This window comes from Pipistrellus hanaki (genome assembly GCF_964339955.1).
Source record: "Pipistrellus hanaki genome assembly, chromosome: 10".
In the NCBI taxonomy this organism is placed as follows: domain Eukaryota; kingdom Metazoa; phylum Chordata; class Mammalia; order Chiroptera; family Vespertilionidae; genus Pipistrellus; species Pipistrellus hanaki.
Genome location: NC_140512.1, coordinates 44,930,139 through 44,948,326, shown reverse-complemented (window position 1 = coordinate 44,948,326; position 18,188 = coordinate 44,930,139). Strand labels below are relative to the sequence as shown.

The 18,188-nt window shown below is 48.3% G+C and overlaps 1 protein-coding gene and 1 long non-coding RNA gene across 5 annotated transcripts in view; one reads left to right on the top strand and one right to left on the bottom strand.

Moving 5' to 3' along the window:
* Positions 1-263: 263 nt before the first annotated feature.
* On the bottom strand, positions 264-6,371 carry LOC311629424. The gene is made up of 3 exons (XR_014796193.1): positions 6,244-6,371; positions 3,045-3,125; positions 264-2,471 (listed from the first exon to the last, which is right to left on the bottom strand). It is a non-coding gene; the product is annotated as an uncharacterized lncRNA (long non-coding RNA).
* ARHGEF5 (Rho guanine nucleotide exchange factor 5) overlaps positions 4,513-18,188 on the top strand; it is a 30,353-nt gene continuing 16,677 nt past the window's right edge. Inside the window, exons 1-5 of one of the 4 annotated variants that reach the window (XM_084897464.1) lie at positions 4,513-6,222; positions 13,598-16,679; positions 17,225-17,282; positions 17,701-17,765; positions 17,977-18,188. The exon at positions 17,977-18,188 is cut by the window's right edge and continues 42 nt beyond it. In XM_084897464.1, the coding sequence (XP_084753590.1) occupies positions 5,965-6,222; positions 13,598-16,679; positions 17,225-17,282; positions 17,701-17,765; positions 17,977-18,188 (3,675 nt within the window). In that variant the 5' untranslated portion in view covers positions 4,513-5,964. Of the gene's footprint in view, positions 6,223-6,293; positions 6,474-13,597; positions 16,680-17,224; positions 17,283-17,700; positions 17,766-17,976 lie in introns of those variants that run through there. The other 3 variants (XM_084897465.1, XM_084897466.1, XM_084897467.1) reach the window with 3 other exon arrangements.

Below are 18,188 nucleotides of genomic sequence, written 5' to 3'. Positions count from 1 at the left end.
TGGTTTGGCTCAGTGGATAGAGGGTCGGCCTGCGGACTGAAAGGTCCCGGGTTTCAATTCCGGTCAAGGGCATGTACCTTGGTTGCAGGCACATCCCCAGTATGGGGTGTGCAAGAGGCAGCTGATCGATGTCTCTCTCTCATCGATGTTTCTAACTCTCTATCCCTCTTTCTTCCTCTCTGTAAAAAAATCAATAAAATATATTTTAAAAGAAAGAAAGAAAATCAATAAACAAACCCCGATTTTAGTGACTTGCATGGGTCAGCCCACTGCCTCTTGAGGTGGTTGAATTCAGACATACTCGTGTGTGTGTGTGTGTGTGTGTGTGTGTGTGTGTGTGTGTGTTTAATAGTAATATATAACCAGGTTTTTAGTGGGCAAAAGTTAGAGACAAATGAGCCATGCACAATAAACAAGTGAAAACCACTAAAGACTACGAGAGATGTATAGTAATTAGAGAAATGAATTTTAAAGCATAAGATGCCATTTTATTTTGCCCAGATGGACAAAAATAAAAAGATGGATACTTGCTAGGGTTGCTAAGCATGTGGGCAAATGGATATTTCCCTGTAGTCTTGTTGGAAATACAAGTTAATTTGATTGCAAGTGAAACATTTTCTCGGGAATATTTTCTAGGAAATGGTTCTGTTTGTTTCTGGCAGCTCTGAATTCTTCTCTGTAATGTACCCAATTACAGTGCTTTAGCTCATAAAGGTGAAAGGACAGCCTTTGCTAGCTCCTCTGGAGGAGACAGAAAAGAACCATGGCACCCAGTGTTTCTTCCTTTATTTCCCTCTATTTCCACCGGGGACTTAGAGTTACTTTGCTCAGTTCAAAGAGAATCAGATCCCTTTGGACGTGGTTAAAACCCAAATGTGAAAAACACACAGCCTAAATAAAACAAGTCTGAGATGGGAGAGTACTGGATCCTGAGTGAGGGTGATTATTCTGAAAAGAAGAAAGCTGCCTCTAACTGGGAGCTACTAGTTCACCCAGGAGAGATTTCCAAGATTTGAGAAACCTTTTGTTACTCACAAATTGTGTGTTGTAAGGATTATTTAGAGCCAAAAATGCATTTTCAGAATTGATTTTTTTAAGGACAACTGTTATTTTCAGAACAGAAAGGCTGAGAGCAAAACCACTTACTTCCACAAGATGGTGCTATAACTTCTGCCAAGCAGGAAACTCACTTTTCCATCAGGAGCCAGAAATCTGAGATATATTTCTGATTGGGAATCAGAAATATATCTTTGTTAATCCGTCAAAGAAGCACACTGGGCAAAAGTGTTCTGGTGGAGGTTGATTTGGGCCAATAGGGAGAAGGTTGTTCCAGGTAATAATGCCTCCCACCACCTCCACACATACCCGAATTGATGTCTCAAGGCTCCATGGCCACCGTTCAGCCCACTCCTTTTCCAAAATGCTGCTCTTACACTGTCAGACATATGTGTGTCAGGAATGGAACCTGGATGCTAAGGCGTGGCGCAGAGTGCCAACTAGAATGGAAATGTATCTTCTGCACCCACCCACACTTTCCACCTGGGGCAACTCAGGATTCAACCCTCAATAAAGCCTTTCTTTCCACTCTAGCCCACATTAATCATACTTTCCTTTGGATTTCCCTGGCATTATTATTTTTACTTCTTCTTAGGCTTCTCAGAGATTGCTTTAGAACAGTATTTTACCATTTCCATCTACATTTTCCAAGTTGTTTGGGGACAGAATCTTTATTTTATACATAATTGCCATTGTATAACCTACAACAAGGAGCATCCTACCTTGAATTTATGCATATTAGTGATACCACAAATGCAGGCAATCTAAAGTAAATGCTCAATAACCTTGGTTGGTAGCCTGAGTAACTAGGAAGATGCTAACCACAGTTGGCCACTATCTAGGAGCAAGGAATATGATCTTTTAAGTCACATCCTCTCTGGAGCTGTTTGATCATCTCTAAAAGGGTAGGACTGAACTGTTCTCCTAACTCTCCTTTTCTTTTTAACATTTGCTTCTATGACTTTAATGTCTTCAGTATCCCTGACTTGAGGGAGCTGTGGAGGCAAGAATATGTGTATCATAATGGAAATAGAAAGATATTTCTACTAATGTGAATGACATCTCCATCCCTATTCACCTTTATTCCTATCTCCATTTTTGTGTCTTTCATTCTTTGGCAATCAAAACTGTGACACAGCAATCAAAGCTGGCCACTTCCTCTATCTTTTGTCACTAGGACCTCTTTGTCCCACAGGGAGATGAGGACCAGCAGAAGCCCAGAAGCACAGTGACAATAAGGCCCACTGGCCCACTATTTGGAGTAGGACAGGAAACCTGCTGTGCAGGAGTTGTGGCTGCAATCGGAAGAATGGATAATATGGATGAAAGTGAGAAAGGGATACTTGTACCTAAGGACAGTCACTGGGGAATGTGATTGCTGGAACAAGACACTTCCAGAAACAGACATCAAGGACCTAAAATTAGGGATAAAGCCAGTAACTTTCTACTGAAGGGAAAAACAGTGTTTGGACAATTCAAAAGAACCAAGATCATTTCTGTGTTCAAAATAATCAAAGCTGGGGAGAGTGTAGTCAATGCAGCTTCATGAAGAAGCTTGTAGGCCATGCATGCTACTGAATTTGGACTTTATACTTCCTCTAAAGGATTTCCTCCCATTTTATAATTAACAAAAATTGTGTATATGTAAGGTATACAACTTGATATTTTGATATTCATATATGTTGTGAAATGATCACAATTGAACTAATTAGCATACCCATCACTTTACACAGTTGCTATTTTTTTTTTTTCTTCTCTGTCATGTCTTCACCCACCTCGTGTTAAGCCCACACTATTTGCTCTTCCGTGAATAAAATGTGTCCCATTTCCAAGGTTGGTATTATCCTCTCCACCAAGTGGCAGATACTTTTTTAAGACAAGCCAGCTCAAACTTCCTCATGTCTTTTAACCCTTTTATTATTCCCCAAGCAGTGCTCTCTCCTTTATGCTACCATTGCACTCTGTGTGGATCTCAACATGGCCCTTACCACCCTATGCTTTCACTGGGTGCTTCTTGTGTCTTTCTTCTGTTCCTTGGGGGCAGGGACTTGGTCTTCGATATCTGGTTTCTAAAAATACATATTGAGTAAATAAATAAGACAGTGAATGAGGCAAATAGTATTTATACCTTGAATAGCACTAAATTTAGGCTATTGCAAGGGATGAGAAAAGAAAAAAATATGTTCATCAGAATGGAACTGGGTAGCTAAGAACCATAGCAGGGTAGGCTTAAAGAGAGAGATGGAGAGACCAAGGTCAGCCAAGTTAAGATCTGAATTCAGTTCAAAAGGTTCAAAGGTAGATCATGGGATCAAGCACAAGGCAGTCAGAAAGGTCAGAGCAGTTTTCAAAAAACTAGCACTGAGAGTCAGAGTTACCCAAGTGGGAGACCACACCACCAATAACAAGGGTGGTGTCCCCAGTAGGATATCTGGTCAGTCAGTGACAGCCCCAGGGATCACTTGGATGAGTGACTTGTAAAAGGTCACTGTAAATCCTTTATCAAAATAGGAGGATAGGGAGCCCTAGCCAGTTTGGGATAGAGCATTGGTTTGTGGACTGAAAGGTCCCAAGTTTGATTCTGGTCTAGGGCACATGCCCAGGTTGCAGGCTAGATCCCCAGTAGGCGGCAAGCAGGAGGCAGCAAATCAATGATTCTCTCTCATCATTAATGTTTCTATCTCTCTCTCCCTCACTTTTCCTCTCTGAAATCAATAAAAATATATATTTTTAAAAATAGTAGGATAGGGAAACAGTCTTGATTAAGCAGTCCAGGAACTAAGAGCAAGTATCAAGGAAGGAAAAAGAGGAAATCGTAATAGTTTGCAAGGTGAAGAGCTTGGTTGGTCCCCAAGATGCACACACCCTGCAGACAGGGATGCTCCATGGGAAGAGCTAACTCCCTAACTGATAAGTTTTAACTTTCCCACATCTCACTGCTATTTGAAAAGTCAGGTCTAGTCTTGTGTACTTAACTCTCTGGATAAGAGCTCAGTGGTCATTGAATCAGGTTGGTAACTTAAAAAAACCCAAAGTGCTGAAAGGTCAGAGCTGTCAGAACAAGAAGAGGTCAAGTCTATGAGACCTGAGAGAGGAAACAAAGGACAGAGAGCTGTAATCCAGGAGAACACAGAAGCCAGAGTGGAGCAGGAAGAATAGCCAGGCTGGCGAGAGGCAGTCCAGTGCCTCTGACCACGTGGCCACTCTCAGGAGGCAGCATGGAATGGCAGTGATCAGCACCTTCAACCCAAGGATCAGGAGCTCACTCATTTTGCTCACCCATACCCTGGACTAAGTGTGCTCTCCCAGCCTAGAAATAAAGACAGCTCTAGCTTAACTTTTTATTTTTTATTTTTTTATTTAACTGTAGTTTGTATACAGTATATTAGTTTCAGATATACAATATAATGATTCAACGTTTTTCTATCTTACAATGTGATCACCACACTGCTTCTAACAATCATCAGTCATTGTGCAAACTTATCACACTATTATCGATTATATTCAGCTTAACCTTTTTCACTCACTCCCTCACCCCCACCAGCCCCTCCTCTCTGACAACCATTCCTTTGGTCTCTGTTGCTATGAGTCTGGGTTTTTATGTTTTGTTTTATTTATTTGCTTTGTTTTTTGGATTCCACATATAAGTGAAACCATACAGTAATTTTCTTTCTCTGTATGACTTATTTCATTTAGCATAATACTGGCCAAGTCCATCCATGCTATCTCAAGTGGCAAGATTTCAATCTTTGTAAGGCTGTAGTAATATTCCTGTGTGTGTGTGTGTGTGTGTGTATAATCTTTATCAATTCATCTACCAGTTGACACCTACCTTGCTTCCATATCTGGGCTACTGTAAGTAATGCCTCAATGAACTTTTTGATTTACTGCACTTGCCACTTTTATCCTCTTGCTGAGCTTATGACATTTGCTAGGCCTTTCCTTACATACTTGAACTGGTCCCAGTTTCCTCTCATTGCTTCCCACACCTACATGGCAGCGTAGGGTAAGCTGAAGGCTGCTGAACTCTTCAGGGCTGCCCCTCAGAGCGGAATGGCTGAAGCAGCACATTCTTTGAACTTAGCGATGTTTCAGGACTTCGTTGGAGAAGATGCTATTCTATCTTAATTACATTCTTTCCTAAAGTCCCCTTCAACATTGTAGTAGTCATGGTTCAATGCGGCAGCCAGTGGTCTAACCCACTAGCTGTTTGGGCCCATAGATGGTGGCATTCCCAGGAACAAAATAACCAGGGAGCCCATGAAGATTCCACTTGACTTATATCAGGATGGAACCTCGGGGGGGGGGGGGGGGTGTTGGAGGGGGTAGTCAGACTAAAATACCAAGAATCTTGGTCCCTTAGGGGCATGTGTGTGTGTGTGTGTGTGTGTGTGTGTGTACCACAGAAAATTCTGGCATTCTTTGAAGTTTATGGAAATGCATTAAAAATAGACCCACTCAGCCTGGACTCAGACCAACAGAACACAAGCTTTCCCTGAAAGAATTGGGAAAAAATACAGTCGTGAAAAAAACAAAAACCCACAGGCAGGCCCAAGAAAAGGGCTTCGATACTTCAGTACAAACGCACACAAACACGGAGGTCCCGGGAAGAGCACAGAAGGAAAACACACCCTGAGATGGACCATCATCCTAAGTGAACTCAGATAACACCTAGACCAGAGGCTGGGGCATGCGGCTTTAGAGATGTTCATTCCTATGCCCTGAGCGATGGCCTCTTAGGGAGAGGGAGAGGGGGAGGGAGAAAACTCAGGATACACCCTTCGTCTTATAGGGAGTCACAGGGAGACAGCAGGAAGAGAATTAACACTGAGCCCGAATGTAAACTCAGAAAAGTTAACAGAAACTCAGGCGTTCAGGGACAGATAGGCTAACAAAAGGCGGACCGGCATGGTCCAGAGTCAGGCTCCAGTGGAGAAAGGCAGCGGGGAGAGCCATCCAAGCAGATTTCAGAGACATACAAGGGCACAAGAGCGCTCCCCCTCCCCCCCGCCTCCGGCCACCCGTGCCGGCCGCTGTCCCCGGCCCCGCCGCCAGCCCCGGGCGCCGGGCTCCCCTCCAGCTCGCCACTGCCCAGCGGTGACGCGGGAGATTCTTTCACACCAATGGGGCCGCGGAGCCGCCGGGCCCTGCCCCTCCCCCAGGAAGGTGTGTCCCTGGTTTCCTCACCTGAAACTTCCTAGGAGAACCAGGTCCCTCCCTCCGGCCGGCGGGGAGGGGCGGGCGCGGGCGCGGGTGGGGCGGCGGTGGCGTCCAGGGCCTGCGCTGGGGACGGCCGGCCGGCGCCTGGGACCCGGAGGGACTCTGGTGCCGGGACAGCATGTGACACAGCCCAGGTGGGTGCCCGCCGCCCTCGCGGCTCCCGGCTCTGGGCTGGCGGCTGTGGGGTCCCGGCGGAGGTAAGGGAGGGTCGGCCAGGACGGGGAAACTAGGCCTTTCCCCCGGGGCCAGCCCCAGCCCGGTCCCTGGGCGCAGGCTCCGGAAATGGGGGGCTGGGCAGATGGGCAGAGTTTGGGGCGTGTGACTGAGTATCTTGGTCAGGAAGGGGAGGGAAGCTGGAGGAAATGCTCTTGCCTGAAAAATTCGCTTCCGGCCTGGCCCCTTCCTGGGAACTGGGCACCCTGCCCCCAGATGTTCTCCGGGCCAATAGTAGGACTCTTCCAAGTTTTGGCCCTGCGGAAAGCTGACCCTATAATAAGGGATAGCCGAGACTCCGTGTGTGGAGCGTATTCCCACCTGTGGCTGTCTCATTGTCTCCTTTTTCTTAACTAGGCCTGGGCCTCCCTTCGCTCACCCTCCCAGGCATTCGCACACTGTGGATGTCTCCGTACTTGCCTTTCCCTTGCTGGCCAAGGTGCTTTCACCTGTAAAAACGTGTCCTGCCCTGGCCCCCTTCTCTGGTTCCCCGTATCTGGGGAGTCCCTCCGAAGTTTCCTGTCAAGCACAATTTGCATTCTCAACTTGGGGAGGTGGGCAGGGAGCTGTGTATAGTTGGGCTTGGGGCTCTCTTTCTGAGCATCATTTAAAATCGACTGTCCTTAGAGAGCTAGTCCTGATGCCAGTTCAGCTTGGCCAGAGCTAGTTCGGATGTCAGTCCCTTCTCCCCTTCCTGGATCTTGGATTCCCAAGACAGGTTTGCCCTTCTGTCTACCAAAGTGAACTCTGGCCAGGACTCTTGTCAGATTGAGGGAAGAGGGGTGTGTCAGACAGGTGAGGGAGAGAGGGTGGCTTTCTTTTCTAGCTCCTTCCCTCTTTTGCTTCTCCCATGTCATTCTAAGGCCCTGCATCCTTGGCCTACTCCAGAAATCCCAGCTTCTAGCTCAACAGCTCCCGTTGTGGCCTTTCAACTTCCTGTTTTAGCTACACCAGAGTGTGAAGAAGACACTGGCCTAAATCCTAGCAAAATGGGAATCATTTGATAACCAGTCTGTGGGCCTGAAACTGAAGCCATGTCTACTGAGGGGATTCTTGGGGGGTGGGGCTGGGAGGAGGAAGGACGTAGGTGTCAATTTTGAGTGAGACTGTCTGGCAGGAGGAATGTATGTCATTATCCTGGTAGGAAAGAGAAAGAGGTCAGGAGGTGTGCAAAGGTATCCGTCTCACCAAAAGAAAACAGTGATTCAAAACATAGTCAAGAGTCTTCATGTCCTAGGGGTCCCAAGAGTATATGGCTGACCACAGTGTGGTCTGTCTGTGGCCACATCAAGCACGGTGCCTGTGGGATAGACAAGAAGATGTCATTTGTGGTGTCTGGAGTGGTCAGTCACTGAGGTGTGGACAAGAAGGGGCCACTCACAGGGCCATGGATTGAACAAGAGCAGTGAGTGTTACTCAAGTGTCAGGTAGCTGACAGCATTTGGGTAGACAGGGTAAATCACTCACTGTGTGAAGTGAACAGGAGCTGGTGGTGGGCAAGAACAAGGTCACCCTTCAGGGGCTCTGCTAAGGGCACAAAGAGGTCACTCACACATAATCTGTGTGGATGGCGGGGGGGGGGGGGGGGGAGGGGAGACACAGTGGGCTTGTGGGGCCTGTCAGCATTGCTACTGTTGATGTTCTGTGCGGGCCCATGTGGCCTGCAGGGCAGTGGAGGCTGTGGTATTCTCAGACATTAAGAATTGCCGAAGCCAGTTTGGCTCAGTGGATAGAGCGTCGGCCTGCGGACTGAAAGGTCCCGGGTTCGATTCCGGTCAAGGGCATGTACGTTGGTTGTGGGTGCACCCCCAGTGGGGGGTGTGCAAGAGGCAGCTGGTCGGTGTTTCTCTCTCATCGACGTTTCTAACTCTCTGTCCCTCTCAATTCCTCTCTGTGTAAAATGAATAAAATATGTTTAAAAAAAAAAAAAGAATAGATAAGAGACGGTTACTATAGTCTTCACTGGGGTGGTGGGGCTTTTTTAAAGTGAGTAGAGCACAGGTCTTTGCAGTTAGTGATCCAGATTGCAACTCTAATTTTTATATCTGTGTAGCATTGGGGGCAATAATGTCAAACACTGATAAAGGCATCCATCTACGTGGGAGTCTCAGTTTATTAAAAAACACAAAAAACCAAAAGTGATTTGGGGGTATTTTCCTATGATAAGCAGTAGTGTAGACGATGAAGTATGAATGCAGAAGTGCTGCAGTCTCAAGTGTTTTAGTGATTTGTGGTGTGGATCCGAATATTTGAAACTGCCATTGCTAGAAAATCCAGGAAGCAGATACTTAGAAGTACACATAGCAGGCAGCATGGGTTGGAAGGAGAAGCAGCAGTGTGATGGAGGTGGGTAGTGGTGAGGGGGCTGTCTTTGAAACAGTATGTTTGCAGACTAGAAATGGACAAGAGCTAAGGTGTTTGGGCTCCAAGAGAGATACTGAGCTCTGTCGTACACTGTGTTAATGGGGTGACTTGCAGATTTGTCTTGAAAGAAATCATAGGTGGGACGGGGTCAGCAGATGCAACATGTGTCTGGTCTGGAAGGTGCCATGCTCTATCTGTCTGTGCTCAGTTACTGAGTGTTGCCCCCATAGAGAAGGCGGTGAGGAGGCAACTGTAACAAAGGGCAGTGCAAAAACTCTCTCCTGATGTCCTTATGTGCAGATTCCCTAGACCTTTGTCATGTTGTGGGTTTGTGGTGCTGATTAAAATAGGATTACAATAGGACGGAATCAAGTATGGTGCCTGAGCTGGTGACCACCAATATTTCCAAATGGAGAGATGGTGTTAGAAATGCTGTCAATGGGGCTGCAGGAGGCACACGTGCATTGTGTCACTAGTATGGGGCTGAAGATGCCCAGGTAGCCCTTGGTGCCTAAAGATGCACCTAAATATAGCAGAAACACACGTGTTTTTATAGACTTTGTTTTGTTTTGAGGACATGGCAGTGTATATGGGTATAGGGCCAGGACAATACGCTGTGGATGAGGGGGGACTACAGATTTAGTTATACTGTCCCCTTAGGCAGGCAGGAGCCAAGATTCATAAAGTGTTTATGCTGAGCAAGTACATTATTTAACATGTGGTTGAGAGAATAGGGTCACATCACAGTATCACCCATAGTGATTATAGTATTTTGTCCTTAGGGCTAGACATAGGGAGCAAATCTTACACTGTGTCAATTAACTGGGAAAGGATGGAAAAGCCCTCTACACAAGTATGCTTATGTTAGACACGGTGGCTCTTTGCCCTGTATAGATGGTATTTGTGTCTATGGGGTGGCCAGGAACTTGTCACGTACTTATCACACCTGCAGGGTGTTTGGGGACCTGCTTGTTTAGTTATGTCAGTCTCTACTGTGTAGAAACTGTAAGGGTGGCTCATTTGGTGTGTGTGTGTGTGTGTGTGTGTGTGTGCGCGCGCGCGCGCGCGCGCGCGCACATGCAGGTACGTGCATGTGGAGGGGTACTTGTGCAAGCATGTGCACAAGTGCAATACCTTAGCAGGACAGTGAACATTTTGGGTGGTGGGCTTCACTTTAAGCCCAGACCAGACAAGGAGGGTGCAGGTCCAGGTGTACCTATGGATTCCATAGGCCCCCGGCGTCTTTCCAGGCTGGTGACCTTCCAGCTTTCTTACACCTGAACTTCTAGTTGCTTATAGTTTAGTTGTTAGAAGACCTTAGTTTGAGTTCACCTATACCAGTGGTCAGCAAACTCATTAGTCAACAGAGCCAAATATTAGTAGTACAACGATTGAAATTTCTTTTGAGAGCCAACTATTTTTTTTTAATATATTTTATTGATTTTTTTTACAGAGAAGAAGGGAGAGTGATAGATAGCTAGAAACATCGATGAGAGAGAAACATCAACCAGCTGCCTCTTGCACACCCCCTACTGGGGGTGTGCCCGCAACCAATGTACATGCCCTTGACCGGAATCGAACCTGGGACCCTTCAGTCCGAAGACCGACGCTCTACCACTGAGCCAAACTGGCTTCGGCGAGAGCCAACATTTTTAAACTTAAACTTCTAATGCCACTTCTTCAAAATAGACTCGCCCAGGCCGTGATATTTTGTGGAAGAGCCACACTTAAGGGACCAAAAAGCTGCATGTGGCTCGCGAGCCGCAGTTTGCTGACCACGGACCTATACCAATTGCTTATATGAGCAAATGACTAGATTATCTAACCTTTAGGTTCCTCATTTAATTTAAGCAGTTTTCTGTCTATCTCTGAAGGTCTTTCCAGCTCATAAGTCCTGTGTTTCTCTCTTACACTTATTCTCTCATCAACCATAATTACAAGCCCTAACATTTTTATGACCCTTACATTTAACAGTGCACTTTTTATACCATTTTACTTAATTTTCATTAGAATTCCATGCAAAGAAAATTTCTCTCCCTTATATAAAGATAAGAAAATGGATGTTTAAGTGGCTTTCACAATTGCTTTAAAATTAGCAAGATAACAAAAAGGCAGAACTGGAAATTGAACAGCACTCTTTTACCTCTGCATTCTTCCTTCCTCCATTCATCCACGCAATAAATCTTTGTTGAGGGCCAACTAAGCTTCAGGCAGTGGGGGCTGAGCAGTTAACATTGCAGTTTTTGTGGCCTTATGAGAACAGACACTAAATATGTAACTCCACGTGCAGATGAGTGTGGGAGAGTAGAGGCTTCTCTGGGTAGGAGAAGAGGATTCCAGGCCGAGGAGCAGCACTGAAGGCCTACAGGAGAGAGGGAGGGGAGCCAGAGGGATGAGGCCAGTGGGGTGTGGCATGAAGAGGGGGGAGGCAGGAAGAGGCCAGGCTGAGGCGGGTACATAACCCATGCCGGGTATTTATATTTCATCCCATTGGCAGTTAGAGGCTACTGAAGAATTTAAACTCGAAGCGGGGCTTTTGAGACTCACTCAAGTGCTGGGTAGAGAATGCCTTGGGAAAAGGGCAAGAGAAGCTGTGTGGAGGCCGGTGGCCAGGCTCTGTCCCAAGTGCAGTGGCCTGAGTGAGAGGACAGCGGCCTACGCAGGGTCTAGTAGTGGATGTGGAGAGAAGAGGACAGACTTGAAGGTTACTGAGGAGCTGGGGTTAATAGGACTTGATGGCTAGATTAGATATGGGTAATGTAGGCCAAGAGAGAAACAAGAATTTATTCTGTAATTTAAAAATATTTATTGTGCACTTAGTACAGGCCAGGTAGTGAGCTATGTATTGATATTTGAGCAGGACAGATTTAATTCTTGAACTCAGACCATTTACCACCTATTGTTTGAGATAGATGATAAATCAGAATACACACATCCTATATAATAAAAGCTCAATATGCTAAATGTCCTGTCAGCCATTCAATCCATCACAAAGTGTAATATGTTAATGACATGCTGAGGTTACTCAACCTCTCACTATGACGTGCCCACCAGGGGGCAGACACTCCGACCGGAGGTTAGCTTGCTGCTGTGGTCCCGCAGATCAGGATTGAGCAAGATGGGCTGGACATGCCATGGAGCCCACCCGGTGTCCCTCCCTGGTTGGCCAACCTCCCACATCCCTCCCTGACCCCAATCATGCACCGGAAGGGTTCTTTGGCCTGGCTTGAGCCATCTAGCAATCTGGGATCCCGATGGGGAGGTCGGAGGGCCAGTTTCGGCCTGATCCTGCAGGCCAGGTTGAGAGACCCCACTGGTGCACAAACTCGTGCACCAGGCCTCTAGTAATTATATAATAATCATAATTGTGTAAATGCTACAGAGGAGAAGAAAAGTGCACTATAATTGATAAGTGCTACAAAAAGGAGCACAGTAACATAGTTAGGGGATTGGGGAAAACGTAAGAGGTTAAATCGGTAAGTTGTAGGCTCACAGATAACAAGAAAGAGAGTATTTCTAATGTTGGTAGTGTAAATACTGACAGGAACCTCCAAAATAAGCATTCATAGAGTCTCCTTTGGAGTTAACAACTAAAAGATTGTAGGAAATGCAGTCGAGATGTGAGGCTGTGAGGATAGCAGGTATGAGCAACTCTCTTTACAGGTTAGAAAGATGCGAAAGGCATGGACATGCGTAAATGCTGGCGGGATGATTCTAGCAGAGGTGACGGTGAGAGGAAAGTCACCCATAACATAGGGTCCCTGAGAAGGAAATCTGAAGAAGGTGATGCTTTGAGAGAAGGACGCCCGCCCTGTCAGAGGAGGAAAGATGGAGAGGGCAAAACCCAGGTCTCTGAATTGCAAGAAACTGGAGCAATTCCTTTCCTTTGGTTTCTCAATATTTTGCAAAGAATTTGCTGAAGTGAGAGCAGGGGTGGGAAGGTCAAAATTTTGACAAGTAATGAGAAGAGTTCACAAGGTTGTTGGAGAGAAAGAGTAAAATAATGAGAGTAACACAGTTTTATGAACCTACTTGAAGCAGGTAACCTCGGTATCCCTTCAGTTCTAATCTAACAAGACATTCTGCTTTATGACAGCTGCCTCTCTCATTGAAAACAAAATTGTTAATTAGTTACAGGGCTGTGCTAGACAATATGAAAAATGAGATGAGCACAGACCCTGTATAAAGGCAATTATACTACACTTTGCCTTGGACATGGGTTATAATGACCAGACTTATTTTAATCCCCATCAGCAGATGAGGAAGGTCCCCCTGAACACTGCCTCGTGTGCAGTTAGACCTTGGGTGTGTCACTCAGTGTCTGGGAGTTACATAGGACTGAGTCACTCTTGATGTCCAGAGAGTAGACAGGGAGAAACAATATGACATAATACCACCTAGGAGGAATGACCATTAGGGAACTTGGCACTCTGACAATGAAGCTCTAATTCACTTACTATCTTTCTCTCCCACAAGACTGCAGGCTCCGTGAGGACATATCTCCTTCTCTACTAAATGCCCCCCCCCCCTCCTTGAAAGGGTCACTTGCTAAGTACTTATTAAATGAGCAAATAAGTGACAAGTTTTATAGAGGCTATTGCTTATTTTATTGAGTACATTTAGTCTCAAAGAATGAGTCCATGGAGAACCAAAGAAATGTCCCACTCTTGTTCTTCATAGTCCGCTCCTCTGATAGGTAAAAGCAGAAGAGGTGATAGAAACTTTGTCTTTTATTCCTCTTTAGGATTCAGCCCCGATGGAGGCTGCGGAGCCCCGGAGTGGAGCACCGGGTCCCATTCCTGTGGCAGAATTCAGTGATATCCCTGAAGCTCTCATGAGAAGCAGCCAGCCGCTTGCCGTGGGGCCCAAAGCTCAGGAAGGCCGGGACCCATCCTGTAAGTGGACAGAGGAACGCAGACTCTGGGAGACCCAGCAGAGAGATGGAAGAGATGTGAATGACTGTGCAACTGAGAGTATGACATCTTTCCCCAAGGAAGCCCCTTCGGATGTGGAGACCAAACAGGAAAACCTTATGGCCAAGGCCTGGGACACCCCAGACTGCCAGGAGGCAGTGCCCGGGAGCCTGGCAGACAGACAGGCAAGGACGCCAGCTCCTCCAGAGCGCTGGGCCTGCCCGGTCCAGGGTAAACTTCTGGACGTGGCCCCACTATGCAGCGAACTGCGCAGCAGATTGGAGGTGGAATTCAGACCAGAATTCCCTTCTTTGATGTTGGGGACTGGACAAGCAGCAGAGAAAGAGGAAGCTTCTCCGGATGCCTCTGCTCGGGCCAGATGTTCATCTTCCTGTGAAGAGCACCTTGTAGAGACCGACTTGCTGCAGGAGTCTGAAAGTGGGGCTGCCAGGCAGGGCCAAGAGCTGCAGGAAAGTCCAGGGAAAGAAAGGCTTGTGTGTCCCCAGAAGGCCAAGGGTCAGGAGGTGCAGGGACAAGAAGAGAGGGAGGCTGTGTGTTCTGAGGGGCTTCTAGGGGAGCGGGAACGGATAGGGGAGCAGGTTAATGGTACACAGGGAGGACAGATGCAAGATGATATGGTGCTTGCAAAACAAGGAGAAAGGGAGGGGCCTAATGAGGAATTGGGAGGTGTAAATTGTGATGAGTGGGAGGGAAGGACTCGGGGCCAGGAAGATCTGGAAGTGGGTGAACAGAAGAAGAGGGAGGTGAGGGGGCCTGAGGAGAGTAGACTGGGTGCTCAGTATCAGGAGTATCAAAGCTTAGCCAGGAGGTCAGTGAACGTACCTGGAAGGCAAGAACATCAAGGTCTGCCAGGGACACTGAAGCCGGAGGAGGAGGCAGAAGATTGGGATGGGGCTGCACTGGGGAGAGTGGGAGCAGAGAGGATTGCAGAGGGGGAAGAGCATGATGGTCTTCCCACACTGGCCCCCAAGGTTTATTCTTCCTGTGACTTGTTCCCAGATGCTTGTAATGCCAGGATTCCTGGTTCTCAGGCAGAGTTGAGTGCTGAGGAGCTTTCTCCCATAGCTCAGACTCCTTCCCTCGAGCCTATAGGAGGTTCCTGTCAGTCCAGTCCTTCACCTAGCTTCTTTCCTGCTGGGGGGTCACCAGCTGAAGAAATAGCTCAGGACCTCCAGCCAGAGGGTTCCCAGCTGGGGACAGGGGCAGCTTCCAGTGGGAGGCCCCGGGTGGCCTCAGCCAGTGCACCTGAGACGTCTCCAAACTCACCAGATTCAGCTCCCTCCACATCTGCCAAAGTCTCCTCCAGCAGAGCCACCTTGCTGGCTGCCAGCCCCCCGATTGCCATCCCTAGGACAAAAGCCTCTCAGGATGCATATTCTCCAGAAACCACCAGGGCCTCTTTCCCCACCGACATCCCATCTTCCTGTGGGGCTTCTGAGACTCTCCCGGCGGCCCTCCCCGGCTCCCCCTCTGCAGAGGCTACCATGGACCCACATGGCAGCTCCAATGAGGCCAGTCCTCAAAGCCCCCTCGCTGACTTCACAGGGGCCAGTCAGCACCTATTGAGCAACTCCTTCCCGGGCTCTCACAGGACACAGCTGACTCCGGACCTGGTGGGACGATCACTTTCCTTCTCTCATTCTGAGTTGCCTCAGAGACCTCCCAAACATGCAATCCATATCTCTGTGATCCCAAGAAGGGACAGGAAAAGCAGTAGGGACTGCAGTGTTATTCCAGAATTCCCTAGTTCATTGTCCACTCTGGGGCACGACTCTGGAGATTTCACCTCTGATCCACACAGGCCCGGCAGTCCCCACAGCAGCCAGCCATGGGGCTCCCCACATAATTCAGCCTTCGCTCAAGGGTCTCCTGTATATGGCTCTTCACCGCCTCCTGTCTTCGTAGATACAAGGCTGAATGAACCTCCACCTCCTGCTCCTCCAAAGAAGAGGCACGTCCACCCCTCTGCGGTGGAGAGAGACAGCCATCTCAGTGCAGCAGTCCCCACGCTGAGGCACTGTAGCTACCCCCCATTGGCCCTAAGTTCAGGGCTATGTGGCCCCCCCAAAGTTCCACTTCCTGAAATTCCTGACCCCCATGTGGCAAGGCAATACCGACCTCTGCCCTCTACTCCAGATGAGTCCCACCATAGTCAGACTTCTTTCTCCCAAAGGCTGAGATACAACAAGCCATTACCCCCAACTCCTCAGCCCCAGCATTCTCCCGTTTCTCATAATAGCACAAGGATCTACAGGCCTCTACCCCCTGTTCCTGTCATAAATCCCCTCAACGAACCACCACCATTACCCCCGAAGGCCAGAGGGAGGAACAAGAGCATTCAGGGAGCACTCACGAATTCAGGGGGTCAAGCCAAGCCAAGGCCTGTTGGTCAAGAGTGGGCAGCATCCAGTTCCCACTCTGGAGGACGTACCTCTTGGCCCCCAGCCATGGGCAGATCAACAGACTCTTTGACTTCCACCAGTAGGAGAAAGAGTGAAATATCCCCTGACATTGCTTTCAGCAACATGACAAGCCTTCCAAGTCCCTCTTCCCCAACCACCCCCTGGACTATGGGTCTCCAGGAACCCACCTCTGAACCAGGGCTCTCGGACGAGTCAGAGGCCCCTGCCAAGGGATCTTTGAGAAGAATGGACCCTCAGGAAGGAGCCAATGGCCTGAGGAGGTCAGCTGTAGTTCGAACAAAGCAGACTGAAAAGCCCAGCCATCCCCACCTGGAGAAGGCATCCAGCTGGCCCCACAGGCGGGACCCAGGGAGACCACCGCAGGACAGTGCTGGACAGGCTGCCATCTCTGGTGAGGGCTCCAGTAAGCAAAAGGGCTGGCATCGGCAAGGCCTGCGCAGACCTTCCATCTTACCTGAGGGCTCTTCAGGTGAGCAAAGGGCCCTCATCAGACCACGCTTTCTGTAGCTCTTACCACCTCATCCATCGTCTGTTCCAGGGCTCCTCCTACTCCCCCTGCTGGCTTCAATCACCCACATATACAACCCCAATACAGAGGGAAGCCCTTAGAAGCCTCTGAGCTCACTGTGATGCTCTTCCTTCTCCTTCCCTGCATCGCCATCTGTCACCCAACCATGGTGTTTTTAAATTGTGTCTCACTTTTCCTAAGGTTTTTCTGGACACTCTCCTCCACCCCCAAACACACCCCCCTTTCTATTTACCAGCACCTCTTGATGCTTCCTCGTAGTAGAGAAGACATCCTCTCCTTGTCCAATTTACGTTCTGACATGAGGGATGTGTTCATACCTCCCAGTAGAGTCATCAGATGCTTTCTACTTTGGCACTTCCTCACAGATTCCCAGATGAGCCTTTTCCCCCTCCCCACGTGCCTACATCTCTTACTCTACATCTTACCTTCTTCGGCTATCTCTGAATGTTCCTGTGAACAGTTACTTCATCCATTTCCCTTTTCAGATACAAGAGGCCCCACCACAGAAAAGCCTCCTGGCCCTTCAGACACCATTGTTTTTCGGTGAGTCATCCTCTCTCCCAACAAGCACAATTATACTCTCTTTTCTTAGGATACTGAGATTTCTGTTAGTTGACACGGGTTCTGGGACCCTGTCTCTCCCAGAGGGAAGTAGAAGAAGAGATAGACACCAGGATACCAGGGTAGGGAGCCCTTTGATCTACCTGATTTTGTTACCTAAGTCTTAATTTTCCATCCTCCTAGGCCCTTTGGCCATGAGCTAAAACCCCTGTAAAAATTCAACATGACATTCAAGAAAGCTCCAAATTATCCCAAAGTGGGCCAGGGGACTTGGCCCTGACATCCCAGCACATGTCCCAGAGGTCAGAGGTTAGAGACTACCCTGTCTATAGAGACTACCCTGGGGCTCCTCGGTATCTAAGGGCCAGCAAGCACCTCAGAGCTCTTCTTTGCTCCACAGGGAGAAAAAGCCAAAGGAGGTGATGGGAGGCTTTTCAAGACGCTGCTCAAAGCTCATCAACTCCTGTGAGTATATAGAAACAGAACTATGGATGCACATAGGTGTTGTGCCCAAGACTGGGGATGGGCTTATGGCTGCCAGCAGGGGGTGGACACCTACAGGAAGAGAAAACTGTCAGGAGAGCCAGAGCACGTCTGGTGGCTTCTGTCTGTCTCTGTGCCTAATTGCCCTGTCTCCCTAATTCTCTCCCACTCCCACACCGATTCACCCCCACAGCCCAGCTGCTTTACCAGGAGTACAGCGATGTGGTTCTGAACAAGGAGATTCAGAGCCAGCAGCGGCCGGACAGCTTGGCAGAGGCCTCTGGGCCCCCCTCCCCCCGGCAGCCCCGAAAGGTCCTGGTGTCCTCAGAGTCTTACCTGCAGCGCCTCTCCATGGCCTCCAGGAGCTCCCTCTGGCAGGAGATCCCTGTGGTGCGCAATAGCACT